General features: G+C 35.7%; 1 protein-coding gene across 1 annotated transcript in view; it reads left to right on the top strand.

Annotated features, from left to right (window-relative positions):
• GRID2 (glutamate ionotropic receptor delta type subunit 2) overlaps positions 1-26,193 on the top strand; it is a 1,450,102-nt gene that overhangs the window by 1,196,643 nt on the left and 227,266 nt on the right. The window contains exon 12 of the mRNA XM_043572183.1: positions 4,688-4,826. Within this exon, the coding sequence (XP_043428118.1) occupies positions 4,688-4,826 (139 nt within the window). The remainder of the gene's footprint in view (positions 1-4,687; positions 4,827-26,193) is intronic.

Raw genomic sequence — 26,193 nt, 5'->3', positions numbered from 1 at the left:
GGTGTCTGCACATTTGAGCAATTAGGCTCCTCTTTCAGACTTTATAGGTCTGCTTTGTCAGAGACCATTCTTCACCAGTCAGCTCAGTTTGGTTTTTCAATGTGTCTTCTGGCAATGTCCTTGGACAGGTAGAGCCTACTATTATTGTTCACTTTAGGGTAAAGCAACTGTTTGAGGTTTTTAAGGATGGGGATGAGGTTGTGTGCCATTGGCTGAGAACAGGTGGATAGGACTGCTGACTTTGTTCTTTACCTGAATGAAGCTGTACAATGGGCTCTTCAATTGCCTGGATTCCCTGGTCAGGCTTACTAGATATTCATGACTGGCGAATATATTCAGTAGTAGATGGGGCTATAAGTTAACTTCCCATCCATGGCAGGGAGCAGGTGAGGCCACCAGTTTTGTTCTGCAAATGGGGGAAGCCATGGTCTATGCTCTCTGTCTGAGTGTCATTGTATGCCGGGCTGTTGAATGGGTATTGCAGCATCCCGTGTGCTTTCATTAGGTTCCCTGGTTGGACAAGCTGGAGGCTATATTGAGTAATGAGCAGGTCTACAAATTAGATTCCTTGTCCCAGGAGAAGGGAGAGAAGCAGTTTGAAAGCCAGCAAAACTCTTTGTTGTTTCAACTCAAACCAAACCACACCTCAAGTTCCCTGACTGAACAGGGCCACTGGCTTGACTCTGCAAACTACTGCCTCTATACACCTCTCAGCTTGAGAACTACTGGACCTCATAGTTTCCAGGAGTTGCTGCAGCTGTTCTGACCAGATGGTGCCAGAAGACATTCTCCACAGCAGGTGGGGCTATAATTCAGCTCCCTATTCGGGAAAAATGGGCTCTGGGGCCAGCAACAGTCCTCATTTGAGGATCCGAATCAGGCAAATCTTCAAGCAGATGTGTTTATTGGTCAGAGTGTGCTCCCAACTTCATTCTACAGATGAACAAATTAGATTGAGATTACTACTTGGGTACGACAGGTATGAACTGGGTCTGGCAACACCCATGTGCTGGTTGTTGCAAACCCCTTCCTACTTCTCCATCATAATCAGATTCCTAGTGATTGACTTCACAGAGTCCTTTGCAATCCTCATGGGGTGAGATCAGAGTAGGGACTCCAACAAATTAACCCATAATGCTGGGATAGGGCTGGTCTCCCCCCACCTCAGGTTCCCTCTTCCCACTGGAAGAACTGGAAGCTCAGGAGAGACTTCTCTATGTGGTACTGTGCTGTCCTGGGGGAAGTCCATGTGGTCAATGTGTAGCCACTTCTCTTACCCTTTTGATGTAGTCAGTCTTGGTCTCAGTGCCCAGGGGTGGGTGTCCCACCTTCATGTCCTCAGTGGTGTCTTGTTATTAACAGTTGTTAATTGTTCTTCTTATGAAGAGGAGCAAAATCAGCCACAACCTATGTTGCCATCTCAGTGACATCAGAATCCAGTGATTGATTTCTGAATGCCAAACCAAATCCTAGCTTTCATATAATAAACCAAACATTCTTATTTATTTATTAATTGCAATTTTCAGATTGTTAATTCATTTAAGTCTTTTGCATCTACAATCATATGAAAGATTAGCCTGTAATGTTCCTTTGTTGGAATGACCTTTTTAGATTTTGTTGTCAAAGTTCTTCATAAAATGTATGGAATAGGACATTTCTTTTTTCTAATTTCAGGAAGAGTTTGTAAAATAGAGTTAATTACTACTAAAAAGTTTGGTAAATTTTTCCAGTAAGGTCACTGGCCTTGAATTTTTTGGTGAGTAAGTTTTAATTGTAAATTCAAAGTCATTAAAAATCATAAAATCATTCCAGCTTTCTGCTTCTTTTGGTGAAAATTTTTCTAGGAATTTGTCTTTATCACTTCAATTTTCAAATAATTAGCATAAAATTGTACATAAAATCCTCCTCTTTTTATCCTTCTAGTGTCTATAACATCTGTAGCAATGTATCCATTTACTCCTGTTGTATTTTTGTGCCTTTATTTATATTCCTGATCACTCTCAACAGCTTTTTATAGGCCTTTTCAAGGACCAAACTTCTGTTAGATTAACCTCTATTGTATTTTATCTTTTATTATTTTTTTCTCTTAAACTCATTATTTCCTTCCTTCTATGTTCTTTAGGTTTATACTGGTGATTTTTTTTAACTTCTTGAAATTGATGAGTAGCTCACTGATTTTTCAGCCTTCTTATATACCATAGGCTATGAATTTTCTTCTAAACACAAAGTTAGCTGTAGCCCATTAGCTATTAAAACTTAATGAATTTGGTGTGGAATATTTTTATTATCATCAACTTTAAAATCTTCTTTTCTCCTGTGATTTTTCTTTGACCCATGGCTTAATACAATTGTAATTAGTGGTTTCTAAGCAAATGAAGATTTTCTGGTTTTCTCTGGCCCACCTCCCTCCATTTGGCAAGACCTAGGCCCTAAATTTTAAAGCTTTGAAGGCTGAAAAATCATTGCTCAGCTTCTCAGTCTCTTAGCTTCCTCTTGTTAAATTGTTATTTATATCTCTGGGAAAGCAGTTCTAGATACCAGGTCATATTTCTGAATTTCTTTTTCTCCAGGACCTTGGTCTTCTAGTTTTTTGTTGCTTCTTTAGCTCTTAAATGCATTGTATGTTTAATTTGTCTAGTGGCTCTCAGTGGGAGGATTGTTTTTACAGTGGGAGGATTGAATTACCAGAATTGGAAGCCAACATATCATTACATTTATCATTTGATTTCTAAATGTGGATATCAAATAATTGGGGGGGATTCTACAAGAATATTTGAATTACCGAAGTTGCAGATTTTATGCCATGGTTAAAGTTCAAGTATCTTTCGTGTGGGTGATAACAACTCTAATCAAGGTTAAAGACTTTATGTAACTTTATACAACTGAACACCAAAAAAAAAAAAAAAAAAAAAAACACACAAAGCAAGCCAATTAAAAAATGGGCAGGGGACCTGAATAAACATTTTTCCAATGGAGACATATAGATGGCCAAAAGACACATGCAAGCAAGCTCACATCACTGATCATCAGGGAAATTGAAATCAAAACCACAATGAGACGTCATCTCACACTTTTCAGAATGGCTAGGATCAAAAAGATAAGAAACAACAAGTGTTGATAAGGATGTATAGAAAAGAGAACTCTTGTGCACTGTTAGTGGAAATGTAAATTGGTATAACTACTCTAGAAAGCAGCTGTTCTGGAAGTCCCTAAAAAATTAAAAATATAAATATTATATGATCTAATAATTCCATTACTGGATATTTACCCAAAGAAAATGGAAACACTAATTCAGATCCAGTAATTGGGTATTTACTAGTACAAAAACACTAATACAAAAAATACAAAAAAAACAAAAACAGAAACACTAATTCAAAGGGATACATGCAACCTGATGTTTATTGCAGCAGCATTTAAAATAGCCAAATTATGGAAGCAGCCTGTGTCCACTTGTAGATGAACAGATAAAGAGAAGATATGAGATATATATAAGATATAGTTATATCTTATAGGATATAGATATGGGATATAGGATATATATATATAAGATAAAGTTATATATTCTCTCTCTCTCTCTCTCTCTATATATATATATATATACACATATATATGTATATGTATATACATATATATGTGTATATATATATGTATATATATATATGAGTATTACTCAGCCATAAAAAAGAATAAAATCTTACCATTTGCAACAACATGGATGGAGCTAGAGAGTATAATACTAAGCTGAATAAGTCAGAGACAGACAGAACCATATGATTTCACACATGTGTGTAATTTAAGAAACAAATCAAACAAGCAAAGGAAAAAAATAAAGAGAGAGACAAGCCAAGAAACAGACTCTTATCTATAGAGAACAAACTGATGGTTACCAGAAGGGAGATGGGTGAGGGTGTGGGTGAAATAAATGATGGGGTATTTACCGTAATGAGCACTGAATAATGCATAGAATTGTTGAATCACTATATTGTATCCCTAAAACTAATAAAATGCTATATGTTAACTATACTGGAGTTTTAAAAAAATTAATTAAAAAAGGTATATATACCCCTACATTTATTTCAGGATTATTTACAATAGCCAAGATATAGAAGCAACCCAGTGTCCATCAATAGATGAATAAATAAAGAAGATATGATATATATGTAATTATATACTATATTATATATTATATTACATTATGCTATGTATCATATATATATACATATGTATAAATATATATGTAACCTATGATTCTAAGGAACTTAACCAAAAATGATTTTCAACATTATTTATTAAAGTAGAAATCTGAGGTTATATTAAATATAAGCATAATAGTATTAATATCACCTAACTACTGAATAATCAAGCATTTGGAAATAAAGTAGTTATCTGGTTATTATAAGAGAGTAACTATTTCCAAGATTGAATAAGAAGGTAGAAGAAGTATCACTTAAACAAGTTATACTAAGTATTTATCATGGTTCTTTTTGTCTGGGTCTTAAAAAGTATCATAAAAGGGAATTAAATATGAAGTAATAAGCATAACCAAAATACAGAAACCAATGCTGTTGTTGTTGTGTTGAAAGATTTTTCAGTACTTAGAAGTTAATTTGGTATTGATTGTGTATGACTGTAGATTATCAATAAATACTTGCTGATGTTCTTTTATTCTATTTGCTTCTTTCTACAGGTGGGGAGGTCCCATACACGACTCTGGCTACTCGAATGATGATGGGGGCTTGGTGGCTATTTGCATTGATTGTCATCTCATCTTACACAGCAAATCTTGCTGCTTTCCTCACTATCACCCGCATTGAAAGCTCCATCCAGTAAGTAGACAAAGATTCCAGTAGCCACAAAGAATGAAAAATGATGAGAGTAGCCAAACCTATTTAAATAAGTATATGATACCTGATAATAAATTTACACCCTCCTTTTGAGTAAAGGTTTAATTCTGTGATATGCAATTATCACAGTATCGGTGATACATTTTTGAAAAAATAAAATTCTGGGTATAATTTTGCATCACTTCCCACATTTTCCTGGAAGAATAACACATATTTGGTATTCTAGGTTCCACAGAGTATGACTATGTTTGGGCAACATTGTAAAAAGGAAGGGAAAGGAGTCATACTAAAATATACATGTTTCAAGTTTGACAGTATCAGTTTTTGTCTGGAGTCTGCCCCATTGTGCATTGTCTGAGTAAATAGTTGGAAAGACGTTAGGTGATTGATAGGTGACATATAGAGAAAGAGAAGGAAGGAGGCAGGGGGAGAGGGAGAGAGAGGATAGCTTTCAAGAGATTAAAACCACACTGTGTTTATCTCTTCAATGTATTATAGCTAATGTGGTCATTATTGCTGCTGCTTTTCCAGTTTCAGTGGTGGTAAATTGTCAGTAACTATGATACATTTGCTTAAATCCTAAAGTTACTTAAGCCAATGCCTCAGTTCATAAAAGCCACTCCCATGAGCCCCAAGAGCCCAAAGGCCTTTGATCAAGCACAGCCATTTCTGCTTTTGTGATTTCATGCATACAATCAGCTTCAATATGCAACTTCTGCCATATTAGAACATAATGTTCTATATATCATTTTAAGAAACATTTTCCTGAAAATGTTTTATTCATCCAAAAACAAAATAGTTTGAATTTTCCTAGAGTTGAAGAACATTCATTCTCAACAAAACTGACAATTCAACGTTATGAATAATTAGATTTGTTAAGGAATTCATTAGAGAACTAACTTATCCTTAAAGGAAAATATAAGAGTTCTTCTTGTGTTTAAAAAATTTGTAAATGAAGTCCATTAATAGCCACAAAACTGTTATAATGCAATACTAAAAATAAAATCAGGAATTAATGATCTATAAAGAAGTAGGATATTGTTCTTCAATTATTTGTCATATATAATTGAAACCCCCAAATTCAACTAATGACAGTAAGAGACAGTTTCATCCAGTCTGAGGGATGTTTCCAATTTCTCTCATCAAATCATGCTCCTCAAATGTTTTTTCCCAATTTTTTAGTGCAGAATCTTCATACCCTCTTATTACCCTTGTAGCCAATTCTATGTGTGGTATAAGTTATAAATGGTACACAGTGAAGTTCATGGAAAGCATAAACCCATATTTTAACCAATAATGAAAATGATTACAAACACCCAGCCAAGAAATCAACAAAATCAGTAAAATTACAAAAATAATAATTAACTTTTATTGAGCATTCACAGAAAGCCAGAGTGTGCTAAATGTTTTACATTCATTTGCTCATTTAATCGTTAGCAACCATCTTCTGAAAGACATACTATTAATAACCCATTTTATAACTGAAGTTGAGAATATAAGAAACTTAAACAATGCATCTAATAAATGATTGATTAAAGACCATACCTTAAATCTGTCTGATTATTGAACCTATATTCTAACTAAACTTACCACTCTAGTTCCCATCTCTTGGACTTTTGTATGGCCAGTTGTTTATAAGAATGGTATAAAGCGTGTGTCATTGTCTTTTTCATTACTAAGTAAGGGGATATAAAGGGTGACATTTTTCAAATCCTTCATTGGTCTGAGGATATAAAATATCAAAATCTGGGTGATTTTTATGTGGGATAAATTCTGTAGGCATACATCCCAACATGAACTAATTAAATCTATAATTGATATCTGCCATTCAGGGGAAGACCACTTGACAGATCCAATCAATAGAAATAGAAATCACACAAAGAAAAATTGTTTTAAAACTTAAGATGGAGTATTATATCTCACTAATGTAGTTTCTATCAATTATGTTTAACTTGTCACATTTAGAGTGCACTTGAGCTAAGAACCAATGTAGCTTATATCTGACTTGAAGCATTTTAAATAAATAAATGAAGAAAACTTTGAAATAATGGATTTTATATAATAAATGACAATCATCATAGTAACAATTATGACTAATATTCACTGAGAGTTTATTATGAATTTATTAAGCATGTTACATGTATTATCTCATTTATTCCTCAAAATGACCCTGATAATACAAGTATTACTGTTATTCCCATTACACCGATGAAGAAACAGAAGTTTGCAAGTTAAATTCTCAAGATCACATAACCAATAGTGTCAGAGCTGGAAGTCTAACCCATGTCAATCTGACACCAATCCATGGTCTTATCCAGTGAAATTTTTCCTTATCTAGTGATGGTTTCTACACTTTGTTTGGCAACTCTGCTTCCCTGGGGCTGCAGACCTCATGGTGTTTGTGTATATCTGAACTATTTAGTCATTATCAACTTTGCCAACATTAATTTGTATCTCGACTTTTATGAAATAGCAGTGGGAGCAGAAGCCTCAATCAAATTTTTGCACCCATAGGTTTCTCTAAAAGTAAAACCTAATGGAAAAAAGATCATCAATTCACATGATGTTTCCCTCATGTATAGTTCCACAATCCACAATAACTGAGCATTCATTTCTTAAAAAAAATTATTTCGTTCTAATGCTGGCTCACATTATTAAAAGTCAACATTGGGTATAATAAATCTCCCTCCCTTCTAATCTTATCAGTAAACTAATTTTGAAAGGGGAAAAATCAGAGCCAAAGGAGCTAAAAGAAGCCTGATTCTCTCCCCAAACTTAAAGATATCTTCTAATTTCATGCCTCAGCTGTGTTGGTAAGCATAATTGCCTGCAGTGTTTCTTGGAAACATTTAAAGTTCCATTTGCAACTAATGTCAAACTTTCTTGTAAAATCCTAAGTTTAATTTTTCTTAGAAAAGACAAAAAAAAAACCCACAGTACCATCCAATGTCATGCTCCTTAATCATTTATATTCATAAGATTTTCTCATCACTAAATGAAGCAGCACTTGTCTGTGCACCTTTTTTCCAGCTCATTTTGTTGTGCCATTGACACACCTATACCAGCCACAGGTTCATTCCCCCAAATCAAAGTGGCTTCTCTAGACCCAGAGGGACAGAGGTAGTTAGAACGAAGTCAGGGACAGGGGTAGAGCAGCTACTTCTGAATAGATGGTTGACAGAAACTCTTACAGTCTGGTAGGGGAAATCCAACAGACTTATTCTTGGAAAGCTGAATACATTTTACAAAATGGACCCCTTTTTCAAAATTAGATATTTATCAACATGTAATCTTCTAGTTGACACTTGCCTCTAACTAAAATTTTGAAAGTGAATTTTCCCTGAAAAAGATAATTCCCATGTTTAATTTTATACCCCTTCAGTGATAACTGTGTTCTGCTGCTTGATATGATGTAATATGACAGATTGTGACACAGTTGGGATTGGTAATATTGAGATACACAGTTCCATTTCTAAAGAAAAAAATATCCAATTTCTACAAAACTCCAATGACATTTGGGCTTGTTCATTGTCATCAAATGGTAACAACATGTAGCTAATTGCTTTTAGATAGCTAGCAAACGGAATGTACTTGTTTCTACTGGTAACCAGGCTAAAATTGGCAATGGTGAAATGAAGCATGTGAAGTTCTGAAGGTAATTTCAAAGTAAACACCAGGTAATAACATCATGAACATCAGTTCCATTAGTCTTTGTTGTGATGCAATTTTCAGAAACCTACTTCTTTCACATATAAAGTAAAAAGAGCTATGAGGGAAATCACAGTTGTACATCTATAGTCATTAATAACTTTAGAATCAGACTGATCTTTGGTGCTGAAACTTGAGGTCTTTCATTTCCTGGGACTATAAGTAAGCTTGGGTCTATTCAAAGGAATTCCAAAATCCCACCATATTTTTATTTTTAAAGAATTAATTCACCATAATGTTTGAGGTACGATTAAACAAATATTGAGGTTTTTTTTGATGCAGTCACTGAACAAATTAGTTTCTGATAAATTTGTTTCCAAGTGTATGCAAAAAGATTCATTAGATACTCTATCTCTGGAAGTGACTCCTTTTTCCCTAGCATACTAATTACAACACTTTTGTATCCACATTTGCTCACATTTAGAAAAGGAAACAAATATTTGAGCAATGCTTTTTCTCAATGCCATACAATAGAGTATGAGCTAGCCCTGGGCTTAGAAATCTGTCTGTCACCAGGTCTGGTGACAGAGAGAGAATGGTAGGACTGGCAGGTACTCGCTCAATGAAATTATTTCTTTTTCCTTTGCCCTCACTATGTAACTATCTCTAACATGTTACTATTTAACTTGTTAAAGTTACATTACAATCATGCTGTTTGGAAATGGAGGTACAAAAAAACCTTGGACTGAGAGTAATTTGTTCTGTGAATGTTCCACAAGACGAGCAAACATTTCTAATAAATTTTAACTTGATAAATGAGCGATGTCTTGCAATACACACAGTACATGATGCCAAACATCAAGCCAATGGTTCTTGAAATTCGTTTTGATATACAAGTGCTTTTGATTACAAGCATGTTTCTGGAACAAATTATGCTTGCAAACCAAATTTTTATTGTATTTCTAACTATAAAAACTAAATAAATATATTACCTTCATTCATTTAGTTCAGCAGAATATATATGTGTGTGTGTGTGTGTGTGTGTGTGTGTATGTGTGTGTGTGTGTGTGTGTATGGCTTAGAAATCTCTTTCACCAGGTCTGGTGACAGAGAGAGAATGGTAGGACTGGCAGGTGCTCATTAAACATCGTGCTAACTATTGAGGCTATAAAGATATTTTGGTATTAGCCCTGAGACACAATGTAGTTCAAGATGTAGCAATGTGGAATTTAATGACAGGGGAACTATGATAGATTTCTTTATGAAATGCTGTGTGAACACAGGGAAGGAGTAACTTGGAGAAGAGGTGGAGGAAAAAGGAAAGAAACTATCAGGCATCACAGAGGTATCATCTGAGAGTCTGATCTTGAAAGATGAATTTCAAAAGGCTGAAGGGGTGGCTTACTGGGGAATATTTGCAAAGGCAAGAGAGATGAAATTCCTCAGAGACTGTCTAGTAAAGTGTAGATGATCAAAATCTGTTAATTTCCTTCCTGGATTGAGATGTGTGATGTGAAAGTGGCAGGAAGTGAAATAGAAAAGGAAAGTGAGTCCAAACCCTGAAAGGCATGATAAGAATTGTTAAGGAATTTGGAATTTTTCCTGGAGATAATGGAGAGTGACATCGTTGAAGAAAGACAGCTTAATCTGTGCAGAGGAGGATGGATGGGAGAGAAAAGATGTAGAAATGTATGGAAACTAGTAGGTTTCTATCTAATAAAAACCTGAACCACATATCTTTTGTTTCAGGACCATTTAATTTGAAAATACCAAATGATTAAGGAAATTTAAGAGAGATTTGGCTTGAGAAACCTTGTATCTCTAGGCTACCATTTACATTTATAGCAGATGCAGGAATATTGACTTAGTTTATTTATTTTTAAAGATTCTTAAAGAGAGAATGTGTTCGACTATGCCATAACTAAACAGATAAAGAAGAGAACTACTACAGTGAGAAAATTCTGGAAATCACTCTGGTTGGGCTACTTTTCAGATGCAATTTTGCAGAAAAGTTGCATCTCAATGTCTGCTATTCCTAGACTTTATCCTGCCTGTTAATTACTTTTTGCCTTATGCCATCAAAAAATAAGTCAGACTTATTTTTATTCAATTTTAATACATTTTCAATGCAATACAGGACTGTATTGAGAAAATAGTAAAATACAGTAAATTTTGAAGCACAAAGTGTTAATAATGCACAGCTTGTCATGTTGCAATATGTTCTATTAATAGTTAAACATTTTTAACTGTTTATTTTGAAGTAATCATATATACACAGGAAGTTGCAAAAATATACCATAGAGAGGTCCCATGTACCCTTCACCTAGTTTCCTCCAATAGTTACATTTTAAATAATTATAGTACAATATCAAAACAAGGAAATTGACATGGATACAGTGTATGTATGCATATAGTTCTGTGCCATTTTATTACATGTATAGATTATACAACCACCACTGCAATAGATCTAGAACTATACCACCATTACAAAAATCTCCCTCATTCTACCCTCACTCCTTCTTCCCCACCATCATCAAACCCTAATAATAACTAATATGTTCTTTATTCCTGTGATTTTTATCATTTCAAGAGTCCTATATAAGTTGAACCTTACAGTGTGTAGCCTTCTGAAATAGCCTTTTTTTTCCCCCACTCAGCATAACGCCCTTGAGATCTATCCAAGTTGTTGCATGCATCAATAGTTCATTGCTTTTTATTGCTGAGTGGTAATCTATGGTATGGATGTACCAGTTTGTGTAACTATTTACCTAATGAATGGAATTTTTGTTGTCTCCAAGCTTTTAGCTATTACAAATAAAGTTGCTAAGAACATTTATGTGCACTTATGTTTTTGTATAGATATGTTTTCATTTCTCTGGCATAAATGCCCAGGAGTATGATCCCAACTCTACCTGCTTACTGCTTCCCTTCTTATTCTCTTTTCTCTTACTTCAACTATTGCTTCCCTCTATCCCATTCTCTTCTCATTCAAGCTTATGATCCAGAGTGTGGAGTACCTTCTTCCATCCTTAAAATTAGTTTGAAAACCTCCATCATTACCACATCCAATCGAAGTAAAATGCAACTCCATAGCCAAGCACATGGAACCCTTCAAAAGCTGACCCAGCCTCATTTCTGTCTACCGGCACCAATTGTAATCCATTCTCACACTTGTTCATGCTCCAATTAAGCAAACTCTGGGAGGGCATTTCATACCTCTGTGGAGTTTACATGCTGTTCCCTTTCCCTGAAATGACCCAGAACTCCCTTCTCTCCTGGCATCATCCATTTGCACAAACACAATTAGCCATTACACACGTGTCTTCTATTTGAGAGTATACCTTATTCAAAGGCAAGGGCTATGCCGTATCCATATCTGTGCCCTTAATGTGTCCCAGGATGCCTGGCACATAGTATTCATAATAACGGAGGCTAACATTATTGAGTGCTTGCTATATGACAGACATTTTCCTAAATGCTTTACTTAGATTTTCTCATTTAATACTCATAATAGCCCCATGAGAGATACATTAATTTCATCTCCATTTTGAAGATGATGAAACTAAAACCTAGAATAGTAAGCCAGGAAATCCAGCACTAGAGACCTTGTCTTAGTGGACCATATCTTCTACAATTAGCAAATACGCTAAACCTTAACTGAATGAAATAAATAAACTAAAATGAGTGAATGAAAGCCATAATGGCATTATAAGTTTTCTGAAAAATAGCGAATTCTGCAAGAAAGAATCAATGGATGAATTATATTTAGCTAAGTTAATTTCAGATATTTCTAAGTTACATGGTATCCTAGAAACAGGCACAGGAGACCGGGAATTTAAATAAATCTGCATTCAAATCCTTTGCCACTTATTAGCCGAATGATCTTGCCATTTTCATAATCATTTTCAGCCTTATTTTCCCTAAGGGTAAAAAGATAATGGGCTCAAACTTCATAGGTTTAATGTAAAGAATAAATGAGGAAAAATAGAGACATAAATAACAGCACAGTTCCTGGATACACCGTGCATTTGCTTCCATTTTTCTACTTGTTCTCTAGGAGGCCATGTAGATTCCTTGGACTGTTCTTCCCTCCACCCTTTTTGGTGGTGCTAATAACTATTATTTTTGCTATTTTGTCCACAATTATATACACTAAATAGAATGTGTATAGCCCCCAAAGGTTAAAAGAAAGAGAAGAGGAACTGGCTGTCAGGAAGCCTTATCCAAATTTCAGCATAAATAAGGACCGCTGTCTCACCTTAGCCTGATTAACTATCACTGTGGTCAAGCTGCTGCTGATAGTGACCGCGCCGAACCTGGGTCAGAACATCTGTTGGCCAGGCAAGTGTTCTCTTTTAACTCCTCTTTGACTGCTCCTCATAACACACAGCTCGCATGCTGCTTCCTCTGTTACGCCTTTCTCGTGGTGTTCATAACTAGAGTTACTGCCTCCTTTTTTTTTAACCACTTTGCATCTCCTTGCTTACACCCTGAACTGTATCTAGCCTCGTGCTGGAGTATTATTCTCCTTGTTTTACCTTCTCAATTAAAATGTATCTTCTTGAGCATGGTTTTATCTCCTTTGTATCAGCACAGCACCTGATGCTGTTACTTCTTGAGTACATAGCTGATTACAGATAAATATTTGTTAAATAATGAACCAGAAAGGGATTTCTTACACTCTGGCCTGAGACTGTAGAACCTCATGACTTGTTTATATACCTCATAACAAATCAGAAAGAAATATGAAAGCCATTTTTATGTGCTGTTATTCCAGGATAAGAGAAGGAGCCCCAAATGATGTGCTCTCTAGGTTTTCTTAGTGTCTCACCCACACAGGCTTCCAGTGGAAGGCTATTTCATAGCTCTCAGCAGGGAATTGCACACTTTATTAGGAACAGCCAAAATCAAGGTTGCTGAAGTGAGCTGGGTCTGATTCATACCACTTTTATGTTTCAGTTTAGTACAGAATTGTATAGGCTTAACTTCAGAGTACACAGGCACTACAGACAGAGGAAGACATTCGTCTCCTTACTCTATATTGTTCAGTGTTGAAATGGCTTACTTGTCAAAGCACTTAAGTACTACAGTGATGGATGTTTTATAAACATATAGCCATCTAGATATTATAGACATGGTTTTCTCTCTTTTGGAAAAAAATAAAAACCCTCAGAGGTATGTTGGTGTTTCAAAGCCACTCTTCAGTGAGCATTCAATTAAAAGTTTTGTCTCCCACTCTATTTGTGATTCCTAGGAACAGGGCTGTATTAACATTCCTATAGACTCTATTTACACTAATATCGCTAAGATGAAAACTTTGCCAAGCTAATAAGTGCCTGCAACCCCTAACATGATCTTCTTCTGGACGAGCAATTATTCTAAACAGCTCAAGTCCCCCTCTCTTTCTCCCCAACATTAGTCATCTAAATCCAGAAACCTATTAAGAACTTGAGAATATAAATTCCTGTCTCCTCTGTGTCTCTTGTTATTTTATTTCCTTACCTAAAGTCAGCTGAATAAATAAGTTCTATCTACCATAAGTATATGGTAAAAACCCTACACTCAGGAGTACTTGATTTAGTCATTTTAGAAGAGCCAGTTTGGGGGCAGCTGGGTGGCTCAGCTGGTTGAGCATCCAACTCTTGATTTCTGCTCAGGTCATGATCCCAGGGTCATGGGATCAAGCCCCGCATTGGGCTCCACACTCAGTGTGGAGCCTACTTAAGATTCTCTCTCTTTTTCCCTCTGCCCCTCTCTTCCTCTCTCTCTCTCTCTCTCTCTCTCTCATTAAAAAAAAAACAGTTAAAAATAAAAGAAGAGCTAATTTGAGTATGGGGCATGTTTTGTGAAATTAATGCAGGAATAGTAGATAGAAATTGGTGACAGTGGAGTCGGCAGGCAGGGCTGTTTGGCAATGCTGCTGAAGGAGACTGGAGACCTAGTTCAAAGGTTCAAGCCTCTTTCTTGCTACTGAATAACAAGGCAAGTTTTTAAAACACTTTGTACCTTAGCTTTCTCCCTTTAACAGTGTGAGCCATTTCTCCTCTCACTGCACAAATATTTGTTCCACAATTTGAATTAAGTTATTTTCAATGTCCCTTCAACTGTACAATTCTATATCAGCTACACAATTGCAGTATCTTATTAAACAAAGCCTGAGATAACTGATAAAAATATATTTAGGTACATTAATAAGAGAAATCCTGGATTATAAGGCAGAACTGAAAGGAAACTCTTGTTTAGCCATATCTTCTTTTTTTTCTCTCTTTCTGTTTTTCAAGTCTCACCTTTCTTTCCCTGTCCTCTCCATCACACCAGCAATCTTGATGTGCTGACCTCCACCCTCCACTAAGTGTCTGTTTGACCCCATTAGTTCTCTGATCCTCTTAGTTCCTGCACAAGCTCCTGTCATCTGAAGGTAGTCAATTTATTTTTAATGACTTTCTCCTCCACTCCTACACACACACACACGCTCACACACACATTCACTACACACATACACACACATACATACACATACACACACATTCACTACACACACCCCTACTACAGCCCCTATTTCTCAAACTCTGATCTAATCTTTTAACCTAAGGGCAAAGTTTACAAATTGGCAGATGCCCAGATCATGGCAAGTCATGGGGAAGGTAAGGAACAGATCTGAAGGTGGCTTGCTGGGCTGCTTTTTCAGATGAAGGCTGCCATTTCCTGAGAGCAATGCTGCAGAATTCTCAAGATTTGCTGTGGAATGGGGTGAGGGAGGATGGGTCGGGGACACCTTTCCAAAACATTTTGGGCATTTATAATCTGAATGGATATTAATAAGATCTGACTGTGAGATCAGGACATGCATTCTATGCCTACTTTTAGTTGAAATTTCTCAAAAAAGGAAATATACCTAATTGGGAATAGAGGATAATTTCCCTGAATGATTCAAAAAACTATCTTTTTTGGAGAGATCTGCAGGCCTACTGCACTGGGGAGAAGGAAAATATATTTTGTATTTAGGAAATTTTAAGTTACTGGTAGAAACCTGGTCTCCTGCTCTGTGTTATAAAGAACCAGGACCTTTGTTTTGAGATAGAGTCATTAGAATCTTCACTGAAACGATGACCTTCCACCTTACTTTGACAGTAGCGTTCTACTGGGTCTTCAAATAGGCTATTAAATTTGACCTTCTGTTATTCTTGGTCACTTCCTTCTCTTCAGTTATTTCTTTCCACTATGAATAATTTGATAATGTGATTAAAGATTTTGAGATCTTGGGGCGCCTGGGTGGCGCAGTCGGTTAAGCGTCCGACTTCAGCCAGGTCACGATCTCGCGGTCCGTGAGTTCCAGCCCCGCGTCGGGCTCTGGGCTGATGGCTCAGAGCCTGGAGCCTGTTTCTGATTCTGTGTCTCCCTCTCTCTCTGCCCCTCCCCCGTTCATGCTCTGTCTTTCTCTGTCCCAAAAATAAATAAACGTTGAAAAAAAAAAATTAAAAAAAAAAAAAAAGATTTTGAGATCTTTAAAAGAACTTATAGGTAAAAAAAAAAATTACAAATTACTATTGATTCCTCATTTGCAACTACATCGTATTTTATTTGGGTCATTGTTTTATGCAGTAATATTGTGTATTATTGTATCACAGCTTGTTAGTGAGCTATATGTGAGGTTATGATCAATAGTTCAATGTCAGCCTTAGAGGGTATATTGAATAGAGTTTTTCCCATAAGTCAGCACTGGCTCTGAATCTAATGACCATTTTCAGTGTTGATTTGAAGTATAGAATAGGGAGTAAACTTATTAAATATGCAGATTACTTATTATTGAGTAGGGTTGATTATTGACCAGAACCACACTGTAAGAATTCATAAAGACCTTGGCAAATTAAACAAGGTGATTATAAGTGAGACAAAGCTTAATAGGGACAAATATGTAATAATTCACTCAGATATGGAAAAAAAACTATGTGTATGTGTGTATACCTATAATAATTTAAAATTGGAAGTGAAGTCAGTTTCAAAATGAGTCATCTGTCAATTACAAATTTGAAATGTAGTGTTTGTGTTTATAAAGAAAATGAGCAAAATCACCTAGCAGTATAAAAGTTGTTGGGGCTTTTTAAACACTACCATGACCTATTTATAAGGTCCATAAATTTGGCAAAAATTACCATAGAAAAGAAAAAGATGCCTTAGTTAAGAACAATGTAAAAAAGTGAGTAATAGATCCTGTGAGTAAGAACTAAAGGAATTTAGTGTTCAAGTCACCAAATAAAAGGCTAAAGGATGAATGCACAAAAGAAATCTTTTATTATATAAAGAAATGTTGTACTGGAGGTGATGAGTAGCGATTGTCCATTTTTATTTTCACTAAGAAAAAAATGAGAGGCTTATATGAAATAGTTTTAGGTTGGGCATGAGTAAGAAAGAACTTCCTGGTGTTAAGTTTTCTAAGTCAGTAAAGTGCCTAAGGAAGAAGAATAAAGTCCATTTTTGGAGATTGGCTTTTATACCTTAAGATATATAATCATCGAATTATGCAATACCTCCAGGAGCTCTTCCAAACTCTCTGATGTTATGATTTTATTAGGGTTCTCTCTTAACACATTTTGAAATTTATTGATCCTCAGGGAAATTCATGGGAATTAGTCAGGTCTTTCCAATATTTTCAATGATATAAGAACATAAAAACCTACTCTTCTTCTGCAGTCTATTGGAGTATTTGACTATATCATCTTAACATAGATTTTACAATCAAGTGACAATCAATGGTGACATAATGAAATGCTGACCATACAAATTTAGGATGGTTCCATATTGGTTTATAGTGTCCTGGGGTAAATAATGCATCTTTTTCATGATATCTCAGGAAGAAACTGCACACACTTTCTACTCTACACAGGAAAATTGCAGAGTAATTGAATTCACAGCAAACTGAGGCCTTTTTAAAGGAATTTTGCTTAATTGGTGTAAATATCAATATCTATATACATATCATGAAAGGTTACTTTAGTTAACTAATTTAAGAGAGAGAGCAGACCCATAAATGGCAATTCTGTCAGCAGGTAGAAAAATACAGTGTCTTTCACATATCAAGATTCATGATGTGACAGGGGCACCTAGGTGTCTCAGTCAGTTAAGCGTTCGGCTCTTGATTTCAGCTCAGGTCATGATCTCACCATTTGTGGGTTTAAGAACCTCATCATGGGTTTGAACCCCACTGACAGTGTGGAGACTGCTTGGGATTTTCTCTCTCTCCCTCTCTCTCTGCCTCTCCCATGCACGTTCTCTCTCTCTCTCTCTCTCTCTCTCTCTCTCTCAATAAATAAATAAACACATACATACATACATAAATACATAAATAAATAAATAAAATTAAAAATTAAAAAATGAAAGATTCATGATGTGACATAATTAGTTCCTAGTTTATAATGTGGGTCAACAAGTCAGAGAAACCAATCAGATTTTCATATAACTATTTTCTCGCGTTTGTATAGCATTGTCATTTTGAAGAAAGTTTAATGATCATTTTGTTAATTATGCCTAACAGCAATAAGGACAGTGTTTCCATCTTCCTTTAGGGTCTCTAAAATGACCTGCCATATTCACAAATCCAAATCAACTTTTAAATGTGCATTGGAATGCAAGTTTGTCCAAATTTGGGAGGATATTCCCTTAAGTAGTTTGTGACATCCATTTTTATCAAATGCACCTATTTTATGTGAATTTTCAATATTACCTGTGAACATCTCATCTATAGGGCATTACAGATGGGGATGCCCCTGACTACTTTGTAAGGGGGAAGGTGCAGGACATATTTCTAAATCTCTCAGGAAAGACTTGAGAGTCATCTTGGTGCCTAGTAAACCTTGGTATGGGGACAGCATTCAAAAGGGAGAAGTGTCCTCTTCATGAGTACTATCACACACTTTTTCTAGACCAAGCACATTTGAAACATCAGCTATAGAAACATTTTTCTAGGTCTCCACTTCAAGAAAACTAAGCTTCAAGCAAAATTAAACTCTTGGGACTACACCAAAGTAAAAAGCTTTTTCACAGTGAAGAAAACCATCAACAAAACAAAAAAGCAACCTACTGAACAGGAGAAGATATTTGCAGATGATATATCTTATAAGAGGTTAATATCCAAAATATATTTTTAAAAAATCACCAAACTCAACACCTAAATAAATAAATAGTTCTTAAAAGTAAAGATCAAAAAAATATTCTAAAGAAGTTTACAGTGCAAAGACCTGAAGCTGTCTTATATCTAATTTATTCTGTTGAGCCATGTAAGGGTGGGGTTGAGGGCAGGTGAAGAATGTGTGACAGGAGTGGAGAGGGGACAACACAGAGAGACTGGAGGAGACTGCACCATTCAGGCCTTATTTGAGTGTCCCACAAGGAGCCACTCTCGTCCTCTGATACCTGGTCTGTAAATCCTCACTCCTCTTTGGTCCTCTGATGGCCCCTCTTATGAAGCACCCTCTCCATCCAGAGGGGCCTCTCTTGAGAAACTCTCCCTGTCTCCACAAGTAAAAAAAAATCCTAGCCCTCTGCCCTCTTTGGTATCATTCAAACTTGTTGGCCTTAGACTTTAGGTTTCTGCTGTCTTGAGAAGGAAAAATCTCTGGCACTTTGAGAAGAAGGATGACACAATCACTTTACTGTTCTACCAGAGACTGCTGTGGCTGAGTTCCTTCTGAATTACCTTGCCCCACAAATTATACCTTTGGCTATATAATCTAATCTTTTATGACAAAACCGTATTTCTTTCACTAACATGACTTTGATCTTAATCTTCTTAAAATAAGAAAGTTAACATTATTGGGCTAAAGAACATTAAACTCTTCCCTGAGCCTGTTTTCATTGAGTAGTAGGCCCCTCATGCACTTAAAGTATCTCTCGGTTGAGTCTTCTGTAGGGACTGAGCCATCTGCAATCCAAACTTTCTTCTGACATGAAGAATGTTAGAGTTTGGCTTGCCCCATCATTGACCCTTGATACTTTTATATTTCATCAGACTTTCTTTACAAACCTGTGTCTGAGAGGGTTTGGAAGACTTCACTTAGGAGAAGGAACTACCAAAAGGGAGAATGTTGTTTCTCAAAAGACAAGTGGCCTTGGATATGTCGTAACTAGGAAGATGGGAAGCCTTTCTTTTGTGCTTATTCCATCCTCTTATAAGTAGAGCGTACAAATTCCCCTTCTTTATGTAAATACTCAACCCTCAAAAGGAAAAAACTTAATTTAGTTTTTGGTGATAATACTCAGTATTACCAACAGTGACTATTCTCTCTGTTCTGGGGCTTATCTCTTCCTTAGCTACGAAAATCATGAATTCTTTTATATTTTTTGATCATTTCAGTTAGTGGAGTTAATTGAACAGTTTTCATCCCCATTTCAGCTTGCTTGTGATCCATTAGTCAGAAATCACTCATCAAACTATCCACTACTTGTTAGCTCCATTTCCACACTGCTTTAGATACATATCCCTTTCAGGAACAGATATTCCACTCTGTACCAGATCCGTATGTCTACTTGAATTATGGACTACAACCTCTGCTGTTCCAAATACTTTATTTCATTTCTATTTGTTTGGATTTTCTTTTTATTTGATTTGCTTCTGAATTCATTTATTTTACATACATGGCAAAATGTCTTGTCAGACAACTCATTGGTGTCAGATAAAGCTTTTGCAGCTAATTTTGTTACAGGAGAAATTTCCAAAGCTCCCTTAAAAACTAGTTTTTGGTTTGTTTTCTTTAACTACTAAATACTACTGGCCATTATTAGTCACCCACAAAATGGCTGGTAAAATATAATAAAAATCCCATTTTTAAGTAATGCTAGGGTTTTTTTTTTTTTTGCATTTCTTTTTTAAATTAATTAATTAATTTATTTATTTATTTATTTTAAATTTACATCCAAGTTAGTTGGCATATAGTGCAACAATGATTTCAGGAGTAGATTTCTTAATGCCCCTACCCATTTATCCCATATCCCCTCCCACAACCCTTCCATCAACCCTCTGTTTGTTCTCTATATTTATGAGTCTCTTAGGTTTTGTCCCCCTCCCTGTTTTTATATTATTTTTTTGCTTCCCTTCCCTTATGTTCATCTGTTTTGTCTCTTAAAGTCCTCCTGTGAGTGAAGTATATGATATTTGTCTTTCTCTGATTGACTGATTTCACTTAGCATAATACCCTCTAGTTCCATCCACGTAGTTGCAAATGGCAAGATTTCATTCTTTTTGATTGCTGAGTAATACTCCATTGAATATATATACCACATCTTCTTTATCCATTCATCTGTCGATGGACATTTGGGCTCTTTCCATACTTTGGCTATTGTTGCTAGTGCTGCTATAAACATTGGAGAGCATGTGCCCCTTCAAAACAGCACACCCATATCCCTTGGATAAATACCTAGTAGTGCAATTGCTGGGTCGTAGGGTAGTTCTATTTTTAATTTTGTGAAGAACCTCCATACTGTTTTCCAGAGTGGCTTCACCAGTTTGCATTCCCACCAGCAGTGCAAAAGAGATACTCTTTCTCCACATCCTCGCCAACATCTGTTGTTGCCTGAGTTGTTAATGTTAGCCATTCTGATAGGTGTGCAGTATCTCATTGTGGTTTTGATTTGTATTTCCCTGATGATGACTGATGTTGAGCATTTTTTCATGTGTCAGTTGGCCATCTGGATGTCTTCTCTGGAGAAGTGTCTGTTCATGTCATTTTCCCATTTCTTCACTGGATTATTTGTTTCCTGCGTATTGAGTTTGTTAAGTTCTTTATAGATTTGGATACTAACCCTTTTTCTGATAGGTCCTTTGCAAATATCTTCTCCCTTTCCATCAGTTTTCTTTTAGTTTTGCTGATTGTTTCCTTTGCTGTGCAGATTTTTCTTTTGATGATGCTCCAATAGTTCATTTTTGCTTTTGTTTCCCTGTGTCTGGAGACGTGTTGATAAGAAGTTGCTGCGGCCAAGGTCAAAGAGGTTTTTGCCTGCTTTCTGCTCCAGGATTTTGATGACTTCCTATCTTACATTTAGGTCTTTCATCCATTTTGAATTTATTTTTGTGTATGGCATAAGGAAGTGTCCCCGGTTCATTTTTCTGCATGTCACTGTCTAGTTTTCCCAGTACCATTTCCTTATTCCATTGGATATTCTTTTCTGCTTTGTCAAAGATTTATGGGTCCATTTCTGGGTTCTCCTATTCCATTGATCTAAGTGTCTTTGTGCCAGTACCATACTGTCTTTTTTATTACAGCTTTGTAATACATCTTGAAGTCTTGGATTGTGATGCCTCCAGCTTTGGTTTTCTTTTTCAAGATTGCTTTGGCTATTTGGGGTCTTTTCTTGTTCCATACAAATTTTAGGATTGTTTGCTCTAGCTCTGTGAAGAATGCTGTTGTTATTTTGATAGGGATTGCATTGAATATGTTGATTGCTTTGGGTAGTATCAACATTTTAACAATGTTTGTTCTTCCAATCCAGGAGATGGAATATTTTTCCATTTTTTTGTGTCTTCTTCAATTTCTTTCATAAGCTTTCTATAGTTTTCGGTGTATAGATTTTTCACCTCTTTGGTTAGGTTTATTCCTAGGTATTTTATGGTTTTTGGTGCAGTTGTAAATGGGATCTATTCCTTGATTTTTCTTTCTGTTGCTTGATTGTTGGTGTATAGGAATGCAACCGATTTCTGTGCATTGATTTTATATCCTGTGACTTTGCTGAATTCATGGACCAGTTCAAGCAGTTTTTTGGTGGAATCGTTTGGGTTTTCCATGTAAAGTATCATATCATCTGTGAAGGGTGAAAGTTTGATTTCCCCCTGGCTGATTTGGATGCTTTTATTCCTTTGTGTTGTCTGATTGCTGAGGTTGTCTTCCAATACTATGTTATGCAATGCTAGTTTAATGGGAATGCTGGCTTTCTAAGATAAAGGCATTTTTCTAGTAAAGAGTAGCCAAAACAAATGAGTCTCATTGACTGCTATTTTCCAGACCCTGGGTTAGATTGTGAGTTTCAAAGATGAACTAAAAAAGTATATATGTATGTGTGTGTGTGTGTGTGTGTGTGTGTGAATAAGCAAAATGTAATCTGAAGAGAAGTAAAATTTCATAACAGAATGCTAAAATATGAACATATTCTAAGTAGTAGAAAAGCACCGATGAGGCAGCTGAGTTTGACCTTGAACTTGAAAAAAAGGAATTCACCAGGTAGACAAGAAGACATGCAAAGAAAATACCTATCAAGCAAGGAATGATGACATGGTCTGTTTGCCCTATAATGGGAGTATGAATGAGGCAAAAGGTTTTTCTAAAAATGGAAAAAAATTTTAGGCCAAATTTTTTAAGGTTCTTGAATGCTATGGATTTGGAGATATTTTCTAAGGGTAGTGGAGTATATAGGAAGTATTTAAATAAAACAGGGATAGTATCAGACTTTAGCTGTGGTGTGGAAGATGGATTAGAGGTGGGTGAAAGTAGAGATAGAGAAAACACTTAGAAATAATTCTCTAGGTGAAAGTAATGAGAGTATTAGCAATGAGAGGACAAACATAGTGACAGATTTGCAAGATTCAGGAGATAAAAATGTATAGAAATTAATGAGAGATTAGATAGGGTAAGAGACAGAAAGGCCACAGATGAGGAATCTGAAATGAATTTAGGTGGTAGGAAAAATAAGGATATGACAATTCCAAAAATCATAACAGAGAACAAAGTAATAGCATTAGTAATGAAATTAATAATTGCAAGTACCAGTAATGGAGCACTCATAGAGTGTTAAATACTAAGGTAAGTGTCTTGTATCAATATCTACACCAAACCTTAAGCTATATTATTACAAAATTATTATTGTCACTAATAGGGAAATTGATTGCAGTTTAGAGAGGAAAAATAACTTGTTCAAGAATTGAAACTCAAATCTTTACATCTTCAAAACCCAGGTTTGTAGAAACTAAGAGATTGCCTAGTGCTGGCTGTTGGCTTTACCTCTCAGAGGCAGGCCTGCCTTACCTGGCCACTTCAATCCATTTTTTGACACTTTCTCTTCTTCTTCGGTCTCAGTGACACTAATTCTCAGTCCAGTGGACCTTTATTTGGCATATTAGTTGTTCTTTTGAGTTTTAAATTTTGGAGCAGTTTGTTGTTGTTTTGGTTTTGGTTTTTTGGGTTTTTTTTTTTTTGGTTTTGGTTTTTGGGGTTTTTGTTTTGTTTTATGTTTGTTTTTGTTTTCGGCAAAACCTGCCTCTGTACTCACAAAACGTTCAGCTGCTGCGTCCAATGAACAACAGTGGGCATCAGGCAGACTTTTAATGTGGTTACTGATGGGCTCCTAGAGCTACAACAAAATTTTCTCCTTTGGCAGATGCTGAAATCAGCATCCAGAGGAAGAAACTGGGGAGGGAGTGTGGGAGAAAAAACCTGAACCGAGGTGGAAGACGCTTTTAATATATCCCCACTTGTTTGTCTCTCTCCCGCCGTCATCCCCTGTGCCTGAAGCATCTAGCACCCATCCTATCAACCGCGTTCCATTTCTCTCCCCCGAAGAAAAATCGCTTCTGATGTGATAACTTAAGTTGACTTATTCCATTCCATTAAAAATGGGATTAGACTTACAATTCCCCAGAGCTAGAGCTGGCAGCCATTTGTTGCTGAGCATCCCACAAAACCAAGCTCAAATGTTTAAAAAGAAGAAAGAAAACAGATGGAAAAGAGAGATTTAGGAGTGTTATTTTAAAGTTTCTGTGAGTAAAATCTATTCTCTTGTTAAAAGGAAAATAGGTGAAAAATATGGGTGAAAGTTCACTGCAAGAGGATAGGCATTAGATTTTTAACTAGTTGACACTTTTAGAAATGTAAATGAGTTATTTAAATAATATTTAAAGAATATATTTAAATATTTTAAATAACTCATAAAATGAGTAATTTAAAAAATTAAATATAAAATCTTGTACTTGGATAAAATCTTGTACTCATTTCCTAATGAGTCTTCATTTCGACCCCAATTCATGAATCTGCTCATCAACAATATTTATAAAGGGGCTATCCTGCCACACACTAAAATCCATTAGAAATTGTTAAGTAGGGCATTAGTAGGAGGTGAATCATAATAATAATAATAATCTTCATATAAAACAGTAGGTAACTTGATTGAGTGCTGATATGACAGGTCCTTTTATGATCACCTTTAGATACTCTTATTCTCTCCATTTTTAGATGAAGAAATTCCAGTTAACAGGGATAACTAACATCATATGGCACACAAATAATCTATTTGCTTGACTTTAAAATCTAACTTGCCCCAGGGTGCCTTGGTGGCTTAGTCAGTTAAGCATCTGACTTCAGCTCAGGTCATGACCTCACGGTTTATGAGTTCAAGCCCCGTATCTGGCTCTGTGCTAACAGCTCAAAGCCTGGAGCCTGCTTTCGATTCTGTGCCTACTTCTCTCTCTGCCCCTGCCCTGCTCATGCTCTGTCTCTCAAAAATAAATGAACATTAAAGAAAGAAAATGTTTTTAAATCTAATTTACCCAATGTCAAAGTTACTAATATCTAATATCAGAGGATCACATGTATCAAAATTAATTTTCTATGCTTGAAGGGTTTTGAGTGTTTATTTTTCTCACGGAAAGAGTTTGCAATCAGCCTACATCCCCCCAAATTCCTCAAATTTACTTCCCAGAAGTGCCCTAAATTACAGTTTCCTAGTATATGTAACGTTCATGCAAATAACTAAATGTCACTTACTTATCAGCTGTCAGTATTCTTTAGTACCCACGGGTCATTAGTAGTGTAGGACACCAGTACAAGGAATAAAAGTCGAATTTCAAAAAGATGTTGGGAAAACAGTGATTAGATGGCAAACCATTTGCTTTCTTTTATTATTCACCACTTATAGCTATAGACTCTCATTTTTTTTTAAATTCTGTGTGCATGAGTTGGGGTGTGGGGTTGGGAGAGGAAGATTCAACAATAACAGATTTGTGGAGTGATCATTTGCTGAGTTTTATGTGAGTACCTGTGAGTTTTGTGTGATTAAGTGGAGAAATGGAATATATTGGTATGAGTATATTCCAAGTTAACAATTTTCTAGAATGCTCTAGATTGTTCCCATTTCTTCTGGGTAAGCATTGTCAACGGTTAAAAAGAAATGACAGTATTTGCCATGCTTGATTAATTTATATATTGGCCGTGGTGAATATATTTATATTAATTTATTAATTATTTTATAATTGTTTTGCATTTTTTAAAAAAGGATTTGGAAAAACAAAAGAGAAAACAAAGATTTGGCCCTTCTAAATGCACTCAGATGTTGAACTTCAAATACAGTTTTTTTGAGGATTACTACCTATTCTACCACTAGTGGAATAATTTGCTAGATTTCTTTTAGGGGCTCATAATACAGGCCACACCATTTCTGCTGATATTGCTCTAAAATCTTACTAACCTGAAAATAACAAAATGACCACATATAATGGGTACTCTCTTTCTGTGTTGGGCTCCTAAAACAGCCTTCACTTTCTGTAATAAGCTGTTTGTGCTCACTTCATTTTGCTTCATTTTATTTTTGTCACCTTCAGTGTTATCTCTGTATACTATAATGGAACGACGCTGAATCAGACAAGCTGTAATTTTTATTGCAAGCATATCTCAAGGCAAATCTATAAGCTGAACTTGATATCAGAAACGAAGCTAGAGAGAAAATG

Source organism: Prionailurus bengalensis, chromosome B1, assembly GCF_016509475.1.
Source record: "Prionailurus bengalensis isolate Pbe53 chromosome B1, Fcat_Pben_1.1_paternal_pri, whole genome shotgun sequence".
NCBI lineage: Eukaryota > Metazoa > Chordata > Mammalia > Carnivora > Felidae > Prionailurus > Prionailurus bengalensis.
The sequence above is the reverse complement of the archived record's forward strand: the minus strand, read 5'-3'. Positions and strand labels throughout refer to the sequence as shown.